The following is an 18,404-nucleotide window of genomic DNA, read 5'->3' on the forward strand; positions in this document are numbered from 1 at the left end:
TACACATTTTTCACTAAGGCTTTATTTGGGGTTATTTTCATTTTTTCTCATTTCTGTTTCCACTGTTGTTTCAGTTTTTAGTTTTTATTGCAGTTAGCGTTTGTTTTTGGTGGGTTTCGTAATTATTGTTATCTAAGGGTGTTTTTGTAAATTTGCACAATCTTTAGAAAAATAGATAAAACATAAAAACTACTTCTGGCTGCATCACATATTTGTTTTGCTAGTTTTATAGCAGATACTACAAACTACACAATAATTGTTTTAAATTGCTAAATTACCTATATTTCGTAAGTACAAAATTTTGCTTCAGTTAGTTTTCATTGTTAAAGTTATTATTATTAGTTACTATTACTACTTATTATTATTTTTATTTTTTTCACACCTAGTTTATAGTTGGGTTTTAGACACTACAACTACCTTGGGTTTCAAGCTGACTTACTTACGTTTCAATCTGTAACTCACTTATTTCTGATCATATCAGATTAAATTATTCAAAGAATACACAAACAAACAAAACTGATACATAATAACTCACTTAAATCAACTCCACTCTGAATTTTAGCAAAAAAAAAAAAAAAAAGATAAATTCAGTGTTGTCATCTACTTGTCTTACACTACACTTCCACAGACATACATAGGGGGTTTTAAAACAGGGGGGGTTTTCTAATTCCTTTTTTATTAAAAAAAAAAAAAGAATAGCACTACTAAGAGCACGCCAAGTACAAGAGTTCATCCAAAAAGTCTAAAATATTCTAGAAAAGTTGATGACAGGACAATTTTTTTTTGAAAATCTCATGTATGTGTGGGCAGGGCCTTAATAAAGATTTCTTGATCTTTGTATTTTTTATCTAATTTTATTTAATCACCATGTATAACAGTGATGTGCAGAAAGAACAGCTTTTTGTTAGCATCTGTCCTATGATGAATATATACACATCTTAAGGTTTTAATAAAATACATTTTTGGTAAGAGTTTTTAGACCCCTGCAGGATCTGTGTAATTGACACATCATTTAAATACATTTAAACATTCTTCACCCTGTGCTAGTTCTGCCTGTCTTAAATGAGGATGCCTCTGTTCGGTACGACATGTATTGTTCCTGCAACACAAGCACACTTAAGGGATGATGACAGAGGAATTCCTCCCCATGTCTATTTAAAGATTGAATTGTGGTCCCCTGGCTGCTTGAGGATACCTATGATTAATCACGGCACTGCATGCACGGAGCTCCTAATATGGCCTCGTTGGGAGACTCCATCACTGATAAGACTCTATCCCGCTGATTTCTATATTACCCTCCACCACTCATTAACCACCTCCCTTCACTAACTCCCAGCCCAACCAGACACAAAAACATTCCTGGGCCTTAAAGCCCTCCTCCATATTTGGCAGAGGGGCTTTGCTTATAAGGAGAACTCATGGTGAAACTCCAACAGGTCACCGTTCTATCTCAAGGTAAGGCGTGAGGACGGGTGCTCACAAACAGAGAAATTAGATCTTGATGCTATAGGCTTATCTGTGCTGCAGACCAGTCTCACCATTTTCCATTATATCTTTCCTCAGGACCAGTACACCTCAGTCTTCTCAGTAAGGATAAAGGTAAGCGTGTGTCCAAATGGACACTGGAGAAAAATGGAAATATAACGTTATGTAAAAAATTTAGGAAAAGAAAAATCTTTATCTGCAGCATAAGTAATTTGTCCCTTTTTGTTGTACACAAGGTGAAAAATGGGTGATGCTGCCATGAAAGAATTTGGGGCAGCGGCCCCTTACCTGAGGAAGTCAGACAGGGAGCGTCTGGAGGCCCAGACTCGCCCGTTTGACATGAAGAAGGAGTGTTTTGTTCCTGACCCCAGTGATGAATATGTGAAGGCTTCGATCACCAGCCGTGATGGGGACAAAGTCACTGCTCAGACTGAGAAAGGGAAGGTGAGTGATTTGTTGGCACAGCTGCTCTTCATACAGCTGGTTTCCTAACTAAGACCAAAATGGTGTGAACTTATTTTTCCTCTAACAAATGTAGTATAGATACAACCAGAACAGTCTTTTTCTCCATGACACAGCTGAGCTCAACAGCTGAATTTTGTTTATTTTGTCAAACACACTCAGAAGCAAGAGTACAATAAAAATATATTTCAATCAACCTTTTTCCACTTAGGATAAACTTTGACACCTCAAGGTAATTATGTGTACCATTTTTAGGACCAAGTAGTAAAAGGTACAGCTTTACATAATTTCTTCTATATTTTGAGATGCAATATCAGCATACAGTGGCTGTAGCTCAGGAGGTAGGGCAGGTCATCTACTAATTGGAAGGTTGGCTTTTGGTCCCTGGCTGCTCCAGTCTCCAGTATGCATGCCTAAATATCCTTGGGCATACTGAACGCCAAGCTGCTCTCTGATGTGTTCACAGGAGTATGGATGTGTGTGAAAGTTAGATTTTTCTTGGGTGTAGAAAAAGTGCTTGTATTAATCGGTGAATGAGGCTTTGAATGCTGAAGTAGAAAAGTGTTATATAAGACATTTACTATTTTACAGCCTCTGTTTGGCTAAAACACACACACAAAGAAAATATGTAAAATATTTATTTTTTCCTTAAATGTTAAGGTTCTTATACAAAGTGGATTTAAAAGACTCCAACAAGTTCACACTGTAGCCTTGCAGCTGCGAGGATCTGCATTAAGAACTTCCAGACTAGCTGGTTAACTCTAAGACATGAAACGGATAAAACTTTGAGTCAACAATAAGACTAGACAAGAGCCAGTCCAACCATGAGTGCATTTATGTAATGAATGGGTACTTTTGCAACCTTTTTAACAAGCCAATTTTGTACTGTCACATTAAAGTGGATAGCCATAATTAATTATGTTTGTCAAAGGTACAGCAGTCCTCCAGTGTACTCCTGTTCACCGAATCGACTTAACTGGGTTATACATGCTTTTCTTCGTTTTGTGCTTTTCTTCTTTTCCTCTCAAACTGTTTGGCATAATTCATCCTAGACTGATAGATCTCCTTCCTACAATATTTTGGAAATAAGTCCATATTAAGACCTACTGTGTCCTTTTTTGCAGACTGTCACAGTGAAGGAGTGCGATGTGCACCCTCAGAACCCGCCAAAGTTCGATAAAATTGAAGACATGGCGATGTTCACCTTCCTCCATGAACCAGCTGTGCTGTATAACCTCAAAGAGCGTTACGCAGCGTGGATGATCTACGTGAGCTGACAGCACAACACACTAACTTCCCTCCCACAAATTCTACGTGTTTAACACTTTGCTCTTCTCTTTTCACCAACTATCAGACCTACTCTGGGTTGTTCTGTGTGACTGTCAATCCCTACAAGTGGCTGCCAGTCTACAACCAGGAGGTGGTCGTTGCCTACAGAGGAAAGAAGAGGAGTGAAGCTCCTCCTCATATCTTCTCCATCTCTGACAATGCCTATCAGTACATGCTAACTGGTAATTTACCTTCCATTGTTGAAGCATGTTGAAATTAAAATAAGATTTTGTAGTAAGAGTTGTCCTAAAATACTTATATGTCCTGCTCTTTTACAGACAGAGAAAATCAGTCAATTCTCATCACGTAAGTCATTCATTTTGACTCTGTATGTTTGATCTTGGCAATTACAGTAAATCATACAGTGAGAATTGTACTAAGTGGCATCTGGAAACCTTTCAGTTTTTGCTGACATGCTCGATGGTCTACTTAACCACAGGAATATTAGCTTAAGTGGTGCTTTGTCAGTTTAGTATGTAAATGAAGTCCTTGAACAGAAGATCTTAGTATGGTATATTGGAAAGGTTTAATGTTGGCATCATTTCATTAATTTAATAGGGAAGAAATTCAAAAGAAGGCTTTAAAATGTCGCTAATATCTCTAAAACAGTTAATACGTATTACATATTCTAATGAACTCATATAGCGCTTTTCACTTGTTGCCATAGACAAATCAAGTACAGTGAGAGAGGGTGGCTTATTATAGAGATGACTGGATTGTCTACTTGAGTTCTAGGCGAGGCAACGGGAATAGGGTCTGAGTCCATTCTGGCTTGCTTTGGTGAGGGACAGGCTGACTGTAACGTTTGCAGGCAACACTGTCATCTGTAGTGAAAGTGGGAGCCTTTGGAAGAAAGTCTGGAGAGGTGTGGGTGAATGAGAGCGAGACAGGCGGAAAGGTGAACATGCAAGGAGAAGAGATAGCAAAGGCAGATGAATTTAAATACCTGGGGTCAACCATCCAAAGCAATGTTTTTGTGTACAGGAGAGGCGAACAACAGAGTGCAGGCAGGGTGGGTGGAGACGAGAGCCAGGGGCGATTTGTGACAGAAGGATTGCAGCAAGAGTGAAAAGGATGGATGAAAAGGACCTGCTATGATGTATGGTGAATAGTTTTAGGTGGCAGAGTTGACAATGCGAAGATTTTCTTTGGGAATGACCAGGATGGCCGAGATTAGAAATGAGCACAGCTCAAGCTAAGCAGCTTGGAGACAAAGTTAAAGAGGCGAGACTAAGATGGTTTGAACATGTGCGCAGGAGGGATGGTGGATATACTGGACGTGCAGGGAACAGCCAGAAGAATAATGTGTCCTGTTTGTTTGATCATTCTATTTGTGTTTTCAGTGGAGAATCTGGTGCTGGGAAAACTGTCAACACCAAGAGAGTCATCCAGTACTTTGCCAGCATTGCAGCTGGAAGTGGGAAAAAGGATACAGGCTCTGAGAAGAAGGTTTGAATCTTCAATTTACAGGATGTAGAGCTTTTCCTGCAGTGTAAGTGTTTTGAATAAAGGTTTTGCTTTTTTTTTCTTAGGGTACTCTGGAGGATCAAATCATCCAGGCTAACCCGGCATTAGAGGCCTTTGGGAATGCCAAAACCATCAGGAATGACAACTCCTCCAGATTTGTAAAGTTTTGTTGATAACAGTAACTCATTTGATTGTTTTTTTATGCTTAGGCTTGTACTGTATCTATTTGTCTTGAGTTTAGACTAGTCAGTAATCAGGCAGAAAGAAACTCATGCTTGGAGTGTTACCCTTATCCCAGATTTTCAGGATTGAAATCTATGTGGGGCGGCTCACCTTTATCACTTTACTAGTTACACTTCCGTCACTACCTGCAGTTACCATGTTTCACAGCTTGGTGAAGTTGTCATACTTCTGAAAGTATAATGTGGTTCCTAAATACTCCAGGTATACAGTAATATTCTGACACTGCCCAAGGCTCTTAATGTTTTTTTTCCTTCGTACATTGCAGGGTAAATTTATCCGAATTCACTTTGCAGCCAGTGGGAAGTTGGCCTCTGCTGACATAGAGACATGTAAGTCCCTTTCCTGTGCTTTCATCCAATTTATTTCTATGTTCGCAATGATCAGCTATCTACATAATGCAAACATGTTTACAGATCTGCTGGAAAAGTCCCGTGTCACCTTTCAGCTCAAGGCTGAGAGAGATTATCACATCTTCTATCAGATCTTGTCTCAAAGGAAGCCCGAGCTTCTCGGTAAATAAAAACCTGAGTTTCGAGAACCAGCAACAACACTCCTGTAGAACTAAAATGAAAAATCCAACTTTGGTTCTCCTTTCAGAGATGCTGCTCATCACCAACAACCCTTATGATTATGCCTTCATCTCTCAAGGAGAGACAACAGTAGCCTCAATCAATGATGCTGAAGAGCTAATGGCCACTGATGTGAGTAGAAATGCAACAATAATCTGCACCTGTGCCGCTATTAAGTCATATTAGTTCAATTAATACTTTGGGTATTCTACATTTAAACCTCACAGGCTGTAAATTCAAATAACACACAAAAAATTTTCACTCCAGATGTCAGCTTTAACTTTACATTTCTTTTAGGAGTATTTATAACAGAGTGTCATTGAATCATGAAATGTGAGCGAATACAACTTGAACAGACTGGATTAAATATCTGATGTCAGATGACAGTCCGAGTTTAATGCAGGATTTTGAAGGCTCAGAGAGCAAATACCATGTTATCCCTGGATCTTCCCTGTAACTCTACACTGTACACTCTGATACTATGTAAAAATAAGTAAGAAACACCCCTTTTCTAATTTAGGATGCCTTTGATGTGCTGGGCTTTACTCAAGAAGAAAAGAATAGCATTTACAAGCTGACTGGTGCCATCATGCACTATGGGAACATGAAATTCAAGAACAAGCAGCGTGAAGAGCAGGCAGAGGCTGATGGCACAGAAGGTGAGAGGAGCTCTTTCAAAGCCTGAAAGTTAAACGTGTCTGTATCTGATGCTTACATTGAAAGAATTAAATTTGCATGTTTTTTCTTCAGATGCGGACAAATCCGCTTATCTGATGGGCCTGAACTCTGCTGACCTCATCAAAGGTCTCTGTCACCCAAGAGTCAAAGTAGGAAACGAGTGGGTCACCAAAGGACAAAATGTACAGCAGGTAATAAGATGATCAACAGCTGAATAAGGTTTACATTATGGGTTTATCTGTAAATTCTAAAGCTACAGGGGGATTTCTGCATTAGGTGTACTATGCTATGGGTGCACTGGCTAAAGCAGTGTATGAGAAGATGTTTCTGTGGATGGTGGTGAGGATTAACCAGTCCCTGGACACCAAACAGCCCCGCCAGTACTTCATTGGTGTGCTTGACATTGCTGGATTTGAGATCTTTGATGTAAGAATCCTCAATTCAACAACAACAACAACAACAACAACAAAAGAAATAACACAGACAGGACAAACACTAGTAATAACAACAAGTATACTGTTGTCACTTTATTTACAGTTCAACACCTTTGAGCAGCTGTGCATCAACTTCACCAACGAAAAACTGCAACAATTTTTCAACCACCACATGTTTGTACTGGAGCAGGAAGAGTACAAGAAAGAGGGCATTGAATGGACTTTCATTGACTTTGGCATGGATCTGCAGGCCTGTATCGACCTGATTGAAAAGGTGAAACACTGTACAATTACATGTTCAGCTAAAACTAATACAAATATAGTCTTTAACAAACACTTATACTTTCTGTCCTTTAGCCCATGGGTATCATGTCCATCCTTGAAGAGGAGTGCATGTTCCCCAAAGCCAGTGATGCCACCTTTAAAGCTAAGCTCTATGACAACCACCTGGGAAAATCCAGCAACTTCCAGAAGCCCAGAGTTGTCAAAGGAAAACCAGAGGCTCACTTTGCCCTGGTTCACTACGCTGGAACTGTTGATTATAATATCAACAACTGGTTGGTGAAGAACAAGGATCCTCTGAATGAGACTGTTGTGGCATTGTACCAAAAGTCGACCGTCAAACTTCTTGCAACTCTCTTTGCAAATTATGCAGGAGCTGACTCGGGTAGGTTTTAAAAAATTACTAGCATCTTAGTTTACAAGTGATTATTAAAGCATCATGTAATAAGCTACTGGCCCAACCTTCCCCTGCCCACTTTCCCACAAATAACAACTGTATCTTACAGCTGAATCTGGTGGGAAGGGCAAAGGTGGAACCAAGAAGAAAGGTTCTTCCTTCCAAACTGTATCAGCTTTGCACAGGGTAATATCAGTATAACTGTACATGTTATAGATTGGTTAATAGAAACATTATTCCTGAATTTAGGACCTTAAAAGTCATTTCGAATTGTAATGTATTTTGAAGGACAATGGCAATTCTTTTCTCTATGATGTGCTATCAGGAGAACTTGAACAAGCTGATGACCAACTTGAGGTCAACTCACCCTCACTTTGTACGCTGCATCATCCCCAACGAGACCAAGACTCCAGGGGCCATGGAGAACCCTCTGGTGATGCACCAGCTGCGCTGTAACGGTGTGCTGGAAGGCATCAGGATCTGCAGAAAGGGTTTCCCCAACAGGATCCTCTATGGAGATTTCAAGCAGAGGTATTACATTCCACTTCTTGGTCATGTGTCTCTTCAAAGAGAGATTTTAATCTCAAAGAGCTTTTGGGTTAACTGATGTTTATTTAAAGAAGAAAAGGATCACATATTATACAATTCCTTCAAAAATTGTAATACTAAGCTCCTAGACACTTACACCTGTGATTTTACAGATATCGCATCCTGAATCCTGCTGCTATCCCTGAGGGCCAGTTCATCGACAGCAAGAAAGGAGCAGAGAAACTTCTTGGGTCTTTGGATATTGATCACAACCAGTATAAGTTTGGTCACACTAAGGTATCAAAAAAGTCAGAAACACATCTATCTATCTATCTGATAGATTTTGAAATATCTGGTAAAAAGTAAAAGTAATTCAACTCTTCAACACTAATTAATGTCATTCGTGCTTCTTAAAGGTATTCTTTAAAGCTGGACTTCTTGGCCAACTTGAAGAGATGAGAGATGACCGTTTATCCCTCATAATCACGGGAATCCAGGCTCGATCAAGAGGTCTGCTCGCAAGAGTGGAATTCCAGAAGATTGTTGAAAGGAGGTCAGACAGACTTAAATATAAATAAGCTGAAAGGAGCAAAAAAAACTGTTATTGATCATAATGAGTATGGTTGTACTAATGGTTGATCTTTGACAGGGATGCACTTCTTGTGATCCAGTGGAACATACGTGCCTTCATGGGGGTTAAGAATTGGCCCTGGATGAAGCTTTTCTTCAAGATCAAACCTCTGCTGAGATCTGCTGAGGCAGAAAAGGAGATGGCCAACATGAAGGAAGAATTCCTAAAACTCAAAGAAGCTTATGCAAAATCTGAAGCTCGAAGAAAGGAACTAGAGGAGAAAATGGTGACTCTTCTCCAAGAGAAGAATGACCTGCAGCTCCAAGTTCAGGCTGTAAGTCTAATCACAATATTCCTTATACACTCAACCAGGGATATTGTATCTTATACGCTAATGAATATCATCAAATATTAGGAGCAAGATAATCTTGCAGATGCCGAGGAAAGATGTGAGGGGCTGATCAAACACAAAATTCAGATGGAAGCAAAAGCCAAAGAGCTCTCTGAGAGGCTGGAGGATGAGGAGGAGATGAATGCAGAACTGACTGCTAAGAAGAGGAAGCTGGAGGACGAGTGCTCCGAGCTGAAGAAAGACATCGATGACTTAGAGTTAACTCTAGCTAAAGTGGAGAAAGAGAAGCATGCCACTGAGAACAAGGTATGACTAATTTGATATTTCTATTTCTGACAACAAGGGTATGAAAAAGAGTCATGTGTCTAAGCTGTGCACAGAATTTGTAATACCATCATTTACCTGCAACAGGTCAAGAACCTTGTTGAAGAGATGGCTGCTTTAGATGAGATCATTGCCAAGCTGACCAAGGAAAAGAAAGCTTTACAGGAAGCTCATCAGCAAACTCTGGACGACCTGCAGAGTGAGGAAGACAAAGTCAACACTCTGACCAAGGCCAAGGCTAAGCTGGAGCAGCAAGTGGATGATGTAAGAATTATAATGAACTTATCCACTTTAGCTTAACTTTTTGATTGGTGAACCATTTTCCTTTGTATTATGGAGACATTAGTTTGCTTCTTTCTAATAACATTCAGCTTGAGGGTTCTCTGGAACAAGAAAAGAAGATTAGGATGGATCTTGAAAGAGCAAAGCGAAAGCTGGAAGGAGACCTGAAACTGACCCAAGAGAGTCTCATGGACCTTGAGAATGACAAGCAACAACTTGAGGAGCATTTGAAAAAGTAAGCACGTTCACATCCTAAAAGTTCCAAACAAATTAAGTAAAGCTATATAAGTAGTGCTATAAGTGGCCCTTCCTTCTTCCCCACAGGAAGGACTTTGAGCTCAGCCAGCTTAATAATAAAATTGAAGATGAGCAGGCCATTGCCATTCAGCTTCAAAAGAAACTGAAAGAGCTTCAGGTAATGACTTACTAATATGTGATGCTATCAAAACTAGTTTAACACTTATTAGTGAGAAAGTCTTTAACAGTGATTTTGGCTGTGATCTAGGCCCGTATTGAGGAGCTGGAGGAAGAGCTAGAAGCAGAGAGAGCTGCTCGAGCCAAGGTGGAGAAGCAGAGAGCTGACCTGGCCAGAGAGCTGGAGGAGATCAGTGAGAGGTTGGAGGAGGCTGGAGGAGCCACAGCTGCCCAGATTGAGATGAACAAGAAGAGGGAGGCCGAGTTCCAGAAACTGCGCAGAGACCTCGAAGAGGCCACTCTGCACCACGAAGCCACTACTGCCACACTCAGGAAGAAACAAGCCGACAGTGTTGCTGAGCTGGGAGAGCAGATTGACAACCTGCAGAGAGTCAAGCAGAAACTGGAGAAGGAGAAGAGTGAGCTCAGACTGGAGCTGGATGATGTGGTCTCCAATATGGAACATATTGTGAAGACAAAGGTGTGCTAAAATCACATTATTTGGTAATTTTTTTTCTCCAATGTTAACATAGCCATGTTGACATAGATTTAATACATGCATATTGAACATTTGTGTTGAATTTCAGACTAATCTAGAGAAAGCATGCAGGACTCTGGAAGATCAAATGAATGAGTACAAGACAAAGTTTGAAGAGGCTCAGCGCTGCATCAGTGACTTCAACATGCAGAAAGCAAAACTTCAAACAGAAAATGGTATATTTTTCTTTTACTACAACCTACATGTACTTGGTTTGTATGATAGAAAACACTATCCACTTCAATTTTGTATAAAAGTGTTTAAACCTGAAAAACTCAATTGTTATTCTGAAATCAGACAAGGATTTTTGTGTTCTTTGGGTCTTAACAATAACAATCTACATTTACCATAACATTAGGTGAGCTCTCGAGGCAGCTGGAGGATAAGGATTCCTTGGTGTCTCAACTCACAAGAGGGAAAATGTCCTACACTCAGCAGATTGAGGATCTAAAGAGACAACTGGAAGAGGAGACCAAGGTGAAATAAAGTTTCACTGGTGCCGTCTGGTGCTGCCGGCTGACAGCACCAGACGGTTATTTCCTAAAAAGTGTCACCTCTTCATATAACTTTCTTTTAACAGGCAAAAAGTGCTCTGGCCCATGCAGTGCAGTCTGCTCGCCATGACTGTGACCTGCTCAGGGAGCAGTATGAGGAGGAGCAGGAGGCTAAAGCTGAACTACAGCGTGGCATGTCCAAAGCCAACACTGAGGTGGCTCAGTGGAGGGCAAAGTATGAAACTGATGCCATCCAGAGGACCGAAGAACTAGAAGAGGCCAAGTAAGAGTCTGAAATTTAAATAGATGGTTTATTATCCTAAAGAAACTTTACCGTTCGTCTATCAGATCAGCTTTTTGTTTGTATTATGTTCCTACTAAAATGTAAGACGAACAAAAAGTTTGTCTGTTGGATGACCAAGCAGCTACTTGTAGCAGTTGAATTCACAGTTTAGTTATCCACCACACAGCTGCATTTTAATTAAACAGCTCTGAATGATGATTTCTTAAGGAAAAAGCTGGCTCAGCGTCTGCAGGAGGCTGAGGAGGCTGTTGAAGCAGTGAATGCTAAATGTTCCTCTCTGGAGAAGACCAAACACAGGCTGCAGAATGAGATTGAAGATCTCATGGTGGATGTAGAGAGGTCTAATGCTGCTGCTGCTGCTCTGGACAAGAAACAAAGAAACTTTGACAAGGTGAAACACACTGAAGTGTTTGTGACAAAAGTATCAATATGCAAGGTGGCTTCTAAAGCCTTACACTAGAAACAATCTCAGCACCCACAGGGGTTATTTAAGCAGAATATAAACACACATGCAGCGTGTGGTAGTTTTAAAAATCCACAACAGGCTGCCCCCTTCTGAGCACAATTGTTAAGAGTGAATGTGAATGTTATAAATGCTGTCTTTCCTTCAGCACTATTTCTAATATTGGAATAAGTCCATTGGAATAATCAATCTGGCAAACACAGACTTATTGTTGGCCTTTGTTACACTGCAGGTTCTTTCTGAGTGGAAGCAGAAGTATGAGGAGTCTCAGTGCGAGCTGGAGAGCTCCCAAAAGGAAGCAAGGGCTCTGAGCACTGAGCTTTTCAAACTGAAGAACTCATATGAGGAAGCTCTGGATCATCTGGAGACCATGAAGAGAGAGAACAAGAATTTACAGGGTAGGGTCTGCTGGTGGTGTTTGTGCACAAGATCTGTAGACACAGCATTAAACTTTAAAGTCATCCTAATCGCAGTGTTTGACATCCCATAGAGGAGATTTCTGACATCACTGAGCAACTTGGTGAGAGTGGCAAAAGTATCCATGAACTGGAAAAGTTACGGAAACAACTGGAACAGGAGAAGAGTGAGATTCAGTCTGCTCTCGAGGAAGCTGAGGTACACGCTCCGAATAATTAATAAGACATTTTTAAGTAAAACTAACTGCCATTATGTGTAATTCTGCAACTTCTTGCCCACTAGGCCTCTCTTGAGCATGAAGAGGGTAAGATTCTAAGAGCCCAGCTTGAGTTCAATCAAATTAAAGCTGATATTGAACGCAAACTGGCCGAGAAGGATGAAGAGATGGAGCAGTGCAAAAGAAACCTGCAGAGGACCATCGACACCCTGCAGAGCTCTCTTGAAGCTGAGTGTCGCAGCAGGAATGAGGCTCTGCGGCTGAAGAAGAAAATGGAAGGAGACCTGAATGAAATGGAGATCCAGCTAAGCCAGGCCAACAGGCAGGCAGCCGAGGCCCAGAAACAGCTTAAGGCCGTCCATGCACATATGAAGGTAAACTAAAAAAAGTGAAAGAATTTTCAGATGTTTTACATTCAAACTGGGTATAAATTTTAATGTGAATAATGTTATCTCATCTAGGATTGCCAAATTCAGCTGGATGACTCTGTTCGGGCCAATGATGACCTTAAAGAGAACATTGCCATTGTTGAGCGACGCAACAACCTTCTTCAGGCTGAACTGGAGGAGCTGAGAGCAGCTCTGGAGCAAACGGAGAGAAGCCGCAAACTTGCAGAGCAAGAGCTGCTGGATGTCAGTGAGCGAGTGCAGCTACTGCACTCACAGGTGAGTTCTGTTTACTGCAACCATGCAGATGTATGAATACTTTTTCTAAAGTGCAGATGGACACTTTTTCTCATATTCTTGCATTGCATACCTTAATAATATACAGAACACCGGCCTGATAAACCAAAAGAAGAAGCTGGAGGCTGATACATCCCAGCTTCAAACTGAAGTGGAGGAGGCAGTGCAGGAGTGCAGGAATGCAGAGGAGAAGGCCAAGAAGGCCATCACTGATGCTGCCATGATGGCAGAGGAGCTGAAGAAGGAGCAGGACACCAGCGCTCATCTGGAGCGAATGAAGAAGAACATGGAGCAAACCATCAAAGACCTGCAGCACCGCCTGGATGAAGCTGAGCAGATCGCCATGAAGGGAGGCAAGAAGCAGGTGCAGAAGCTCGAGGCCAGGGTAAGAATCACAAGTACACAAATGTGAAAAATCACAGGTATTTTTTTAACTTAATTTAGTTTACTGTCTTTTAGTTGATGTGTTTTTACTAAAATTGTAATAAATGTTTATACTTAATGTAAGCAGCTTTAAAATTTGTGGTGGACCAGAGTCTTTGTAGAAAATGATTTTTGCATCTTTTCAGGTGAGGGAGCTTGAGAATGAGGTGGAGTCGGAGCAGAAGAAAAGCAGCGAGGCAGTGAAGGGAATCCGTAAATACGAGCGACGCATTAAGGAGCTCACATACCAGGTCTTTTTTTTTAGACATTTTGAGTACTTAAATAATTAATATTCATATATATTCATATACTTTAAGATAATTGACTCAGTCAGTAATTTCTCAAATCAATTATTATTATTGTGAAATCTACACAAATGAAAACCTGCTATAGTTAATTTTGGACATTGATTCAAGTTTCCTTAACGTCAGCAGCAAGTCCAGGGTGTGACTCTTATTAAAGAATTTAATATCTTCACATTTTTACCTTTACTGTGTTTCAGTTTCAGCAACAGGAAGTTAATAGCACATTTAATGTATAGTTGTGTGATATGAGTAAAGGGGTCTGTGTTCCTGTTACTTCACATAAAATATTAGACGTGCTGCTTTATCTTGGGCAAACATACATTTTCAGTCATAGGAGTCCTCTTATCCTGCCCCTTTATACACAGATTAACAAAATAATTCCCACAGAGTTTTCGGAAATATTACAAAGGTTCATTATTTTCTCTCATCTGTCTCCATGGCTTACTCAGACTGAGGAGGACCGCAAGAATATTCTGCGTCTGCAGGATCTGGTTGACAAACTCCAGCTCAAAGTCAAAGCCTACAAGAGAGCTGCAGAGGAGGCTGTGAGTTTATTCCTAACAAAGTTGTCTCTAACTTTGATTTTTCCTCTTTCTTTTAACCTAAATATTCCTTCCCATACATATACTTTAAGTTTTTGCAGTTTTAAACATAGCTGTTCGATACATACCATATCATATTTTTGCTGCAACACAAACATTTTGGCTACATCTGTGCCGACACCTTTTATTTTACGATGTGTGGCTTCAAGAAACGTCGACTCCCCCATGCCTCTTAATATTGTGGACTGTGTTGTTTTTTAATCCTGTAGGAAGAGCAGGCCAATACTCACCTGAGCAAGTTCCGTAAACTGCAGCACGAGCTGGACGAGGCTGAAGAGAGAGCTGATATTGCTGAGTCTCAGGTCAACAAGCTGCGTGCCAAGAGTCGTGACGTGGGCTCTAAGGTAAGCGGCTTCTCTAGTTTTCAACCCCTGTTATGATGTTCATGATAACTCACCGCGTCATTATCAGTTCAACATGATTAATTTCAAGTTGTTTTTATTCTGCAATTTGTAAAATGGCTCATTAAAAAAGGACACAATAAACACATTCGAAGCGATGCTTTAAAAATCCATTTATTTTGAGTTGTATGGTTTGTTTTAGTGGCATTTACATTAGAGGTTGGTTAGTGGTGCAAGTTTATTTTATTAGTATTATTATTATTTTATCATCTCACAGAAGCCTTCTTCATTTGTCTCATTCAGGTGACAGTTTTCACTAAAAATATGTAGTTTTACATGTTTGTTTTTTACGAGGCTAAAAAATAAAAAATATAACAGATATAAGTCATAAAAAGGGCAGAGGTTGGATGTAACAAACAGCTTTAAGCTACCTCCTGCCATCCACTAAATATATGTATAGTTCTTTTTAAAGACCTCGTGATTAATTTGTGTGTTTATATATTTCCAGCTTTTGGACAGATACTAATTTGTCCTCTTATGCAGTGAATGAAGCTTGCTAACATATTGTCTGTGTTGCTTTACTTAGCCATATTTCTACCTTCTTAAAAAACAACAAATTAAAAAAACAACAACAACAAAACAAACAAAAACGTCTAAATTTCCAGTTATAGCATCATAATTCAGATTTGGAATTAGCTAACTCAGTGAGTTAAAGACACGCCTTGAGCCTTAAATGTGGACAAGCTTTTCAAGATTTTTCAGCTACATTTCTGGTCTCATGAAACATTCGTGTTGATTTTGTCCAAGCCGACATGATGCAATAACAGAATCCTGACCCACGCTCTGATGTTGTTTTTGCCAAGTGGTTGTTATTCTCTGATATCAGTGCACTGGACAGCGATCAATGTTGTGATGTCATCATAGAGAGTCCTGCTGATTTATGTTATTTGCTTATTTTACTTATTTATTCTCAAGCTTTGCCTTATTGGTTAGATTTTGCAGTGTGATTTAATAGAGGTGGGAATCACCATACATCCCACGATACGATATTATCACAATACTTAACGCACGATACGATATTATTGCAATTTTTAAAAATATTTTGCGATATTCAGATTCGGTACATAAAGGTAAACTTTATCAATATTCATTTTATCTAATATCAAAGTCTCACACTCAGTCTTTCTCTCATTTCAGTCAGTTTTATTGTTGACAAACTGAACGGTTTGTATTACAGTCTAGTCCAACTTAACTGAATGCAACCATCTGGTACAATTATAGCTATTCTGAACTATGCAATTTATGAAAACTATGCAGCCCATTCAGCAACTGAAGAATTTGAAAGTAAATTAAAACAAAATATAATTTTACATTAAATAAAAAAGTTTTAAACTTAATTAAAATAAAACATGTCTTAAATTAAAATAAGTAAACTGTCATGTTTATTGCTGCCAAAAAAAACTTAAACACATTTGGACAGTGAAGGAATGTCAGGATTCTTGCTCAGAAAAAGGATCAACATGCTCTGAAGGCAGAGCACAAAAACCTATTTTTGTAACAAAATATCGATTTCTGCTGTCCCTGTATCGATACATTATTAGCAAACAAAATATCACGATACTACACAGTATCGATTTCCCCCCCACCCCTATGATTTAATAACATTGACCATTTTCATTTGCAGAGAATACATTCTTGAAAAAAAATCAATAATATTCTGAAATCAAAATATTAATCTTGTAGATTAGAATAGTTGAATAAAATATCAGTTTAAATGTCAAAACAATAAATTCTTCTTGAGGTAGACACTGATATGATGAATTGAGGACTATTATATATAATGTATAATATTATATAACAAAGAATAACAGAATAAGGAAGGTTAAGATGTATTTGACGGGTGGAGGATTTTACAAATTTCCCAAAAGTGCCCCAAATATCCCAAACTCAAGAACATCGGCAGACAAAGCAATACTTAATCTTCATCAGTGTCATAACTGAATTTTAAGCCCAGCTCTCACTGTTGTTGCTACTTGCAGTATTTTCAGTGAATTTGTTGAATGTAAGATCATTGCTGGTATTTAGAATTTAAACATGAAAATAAAATAAATGTCTTTTGAGTAAAATGATATCTACGATAAAAGTAGAGATAAAAACACATTTTTGGCTTAGCTGTAACTTTTTAGCTAGGCAGGTTATAAATATTAGTATAGAATGAAATGATAAGTAGAGACGCTCATCAGCTACACTCAACTATGGAAGCCTATGCTTCTCAGTGACTAAAAGTCTTTTCTATTCAGCTAATATGTATTTTAATATAACAGTGGTTAGCACTGTTGCCTCACAGCAAGAAGGTCCTGAGTTTAATTCCACCATCACGCCGGTGTCTTTCTGTGTGGAGTTTGCATGTTCTCCCTGTGCTTGCGTGGGTTCTCTCCCGGTTCTCTGGCTTCCTCCCACCATCCAAAGACATGCAGTTAGTGGGGCAGGTTAATTGGAAACTCTAAATTACCCATAGGTGTGAATGCGGGAGTGAATGTGAGTGTGAATGGTCGTCTGTGTCTATGTGTTAGCTCTGTGACAGACTGGCAACCTGTACCAGTGTACCTCGCCTCTCACCATGAGACAGCTGGGGTGGGCTCCAGCCCCCCGCGACCTTGATACAGGATAAGCGGAAGCGAATGGATGGATCGATGGGAATATTAGTTTTAAGGCAGCAACTACTGGTGTACTTATTGTCCGACACATTTGAGTGTTGTTAGTCCTCAGTCACTAATCTGTCTCTCATTGTTTGCTTTCTTATCATTCTTCATCACAGAAAGGGCTAGATGAGGAGTGAAACTCACAGACGGCCACCTAAGACCTTTGGGATCTTCTCTATTGGTTCTCCTTTGTCTCCAAAGTAACTGTAGAATAAAGCAAAGTGCATTCAAATTAATGTGTGCTTATTCATTTTTAAGTAGCACCACATAAAGTCGTCAATAATAACATATAAAACTTACATTTCACGTGTTCATCACTGACAAAATACCAATGTTTTTGAAGGTATAAAAATTCTATAAAGTACCAAAGAATTCAAGGACAAACTGATATTAAGTGTAAGGTGTTACCACATTAACAACATGTGAAGCTAATCAGTTTACTAATCACTATATTTTTTACACAGGATCATGTTTGGGGTGTGATGTTAGGTGGGTAACTTCTGCCACCTTGTGTTGAATTCTGTGCTGTTTTCTGATATTCATTCACAGTTGCAGCTGCAAATCTGCAAAGTTTTATTAACTGTTAGTGGGTATTCTGAAAATATTTTCCACCCTATTTACAATCATTTCATACAGCATATGCCACAGAAATAGATTTCTGCAAATGCAGATTTCATTCTGTGTGAAGCCTTTAAAACTCAATCCAGCAAGTTTTTGAGATTTATCGAGCTGCAGTAATCAAAGTAGACAAAAATATGTTTAGGAAAGAAATAGAAAAGCTATAATGAGAGTCTGTATTCAGCTTAAATTTACTTGCAATGGTCTAAAAAATGCTGTGTCAGAAGTTGTTTTTTTATAATAAATCTGAGGGAGGAATAATGGTAATTTTATGGTTGCTAAACAGAATGAAGCCCAAAAATTATTTCCACAATAAAGTGTAATTTTCAAAGTAAAAGTGCTTGTATGTCTCTTACTCAGTCTTGTCCCATACCACTGATCCTGATGTCTTAAAATTAGCTGCAAAGTTTTTTTAGTGAAGAGACTTCATAATGTGACACGTGTTCAATGAAATAACTGTAACGTGATGAGTTCTTTGCC

The 18,404-nt window shown here is 39.3% G+C and overlaps 1 protein-coding gene and 1 long non-coding RNA gene across 2 annotated transcripts in view; one reads left to right on the forward strand and one right to left on the reverse strand.

The window, feature by feature from the left end:
- Positions 1 to 17,538, forward strand: LOC101483728 (myosin-7). Its single transcript, XM_004565065.5, has 39 exons — positions 1 to 1,455; positions 1,564 to 1,599; positions 1,722 to 1,929; positions 3,072 to 3,215; positions 3,302 to 3,458; positions 3,555 to 3,582; positions 4,620 to 4,725; positions 4,809 to 4,901; positions 5,252 to 5,315; positions 5,400 to 5,498; positions 5,584 to 5,687; positions 6,076 to 6,214; positions 6,306 to 6,424; positions 6,510 to 6,659; positions 6,771 to 6,941; positions 7,025 to 7,334; positions 7,456 to 7,532; positions 7,672 to 7,877; positions 8,048 to 8,171; positions 8,291 to 8,427; positions 8,524 to 8,779; positions 8,861 to 9,103; positions 9,209 to 9,385; positions 9,493 to 9,638; positions 9,728 to 9,818; positions 9,909 to 10,298; positions 10,405 to 10,531; positions 10,714 to 10,832; positions 10,936 to 11,132; positions 11,361 to 11,544; positions 11,849 to 12,014; positions 12,107 to 12,231; positions 12,316 to 12,624; positions 12,712 to 12,915; positions 13,022 to 13,318; positions 13,503 to 13,607; positions 14,111 to 14,206; positions 14,473 to 14,607; positions 17,423 to 17,538. The coding sequence occupies exons 3-39, from the start codon at positions 1,729 to 1,731 to the stop codon at positions 17,441 to 17,443; spliced, it is 5,817 nt and encodes a 1,938-aa protein (XP_004565122.2). The 5' UTR covers positions 1 to 1,455; positions 1,564 to 1,599; positions 1,722 to 1,728; the 3' UTR covers positions 17,444 to 17,538.
- LOC143413409 (uncharacterized) overlaps positions 17,373 to 18,404 on the reverse strand; it is a 9,856-nt gene continuing 8,824 nt past the window's right edge. Inside the window, exon 3 of the long non-coding RNA XR_013094025.1 lies at positions 17,373 to 17,510. This is a non-coding gene — a long non-coding RNA (uncharacterized LOC143413409). The remainder of the gene's footprint in view (positions 17,511 to 18,404) is intronic.

This window comes from Maylandia zebra, linkage group LG18 (assembly GCF_041146795.1).
Source record: "Maylandia zebra isolate NMK-2024a linkage group LG18, Mzebra_GT3a, whole genome shotgun sequence".
Taxonomy (NCBI): domain Eukaryota; kingdom Metazoa; phylum Chordata; class Actinopteri; order Cichliformes; family Cichlidae; genus Maylandia; species Maylandia zebra.

Coding starts and splice junctions, on each gene's coding strand:
- LOC101483728 (XM_004565065.5), top strand. CDS start 1,729: ATGGGTGATGCTGCCATGAAAGAATTTGGGGCAGCGGCCCCTTACCTG. Junction 1,930..3,071: donor CTCAGACTGAGAAAGGGAAG/GTGAGTGATTTG, acceptor CCTTTTTTGCAG/ACTGTCACAGTGAAGGAGTG. Junction 7,335..7,455: donor TTATGCAGGAGCTGACTCGG/GTAGGTTTTAAA, acceptor TGTATCTTACAG/CTGAATCTGGTGGGAAGGGC.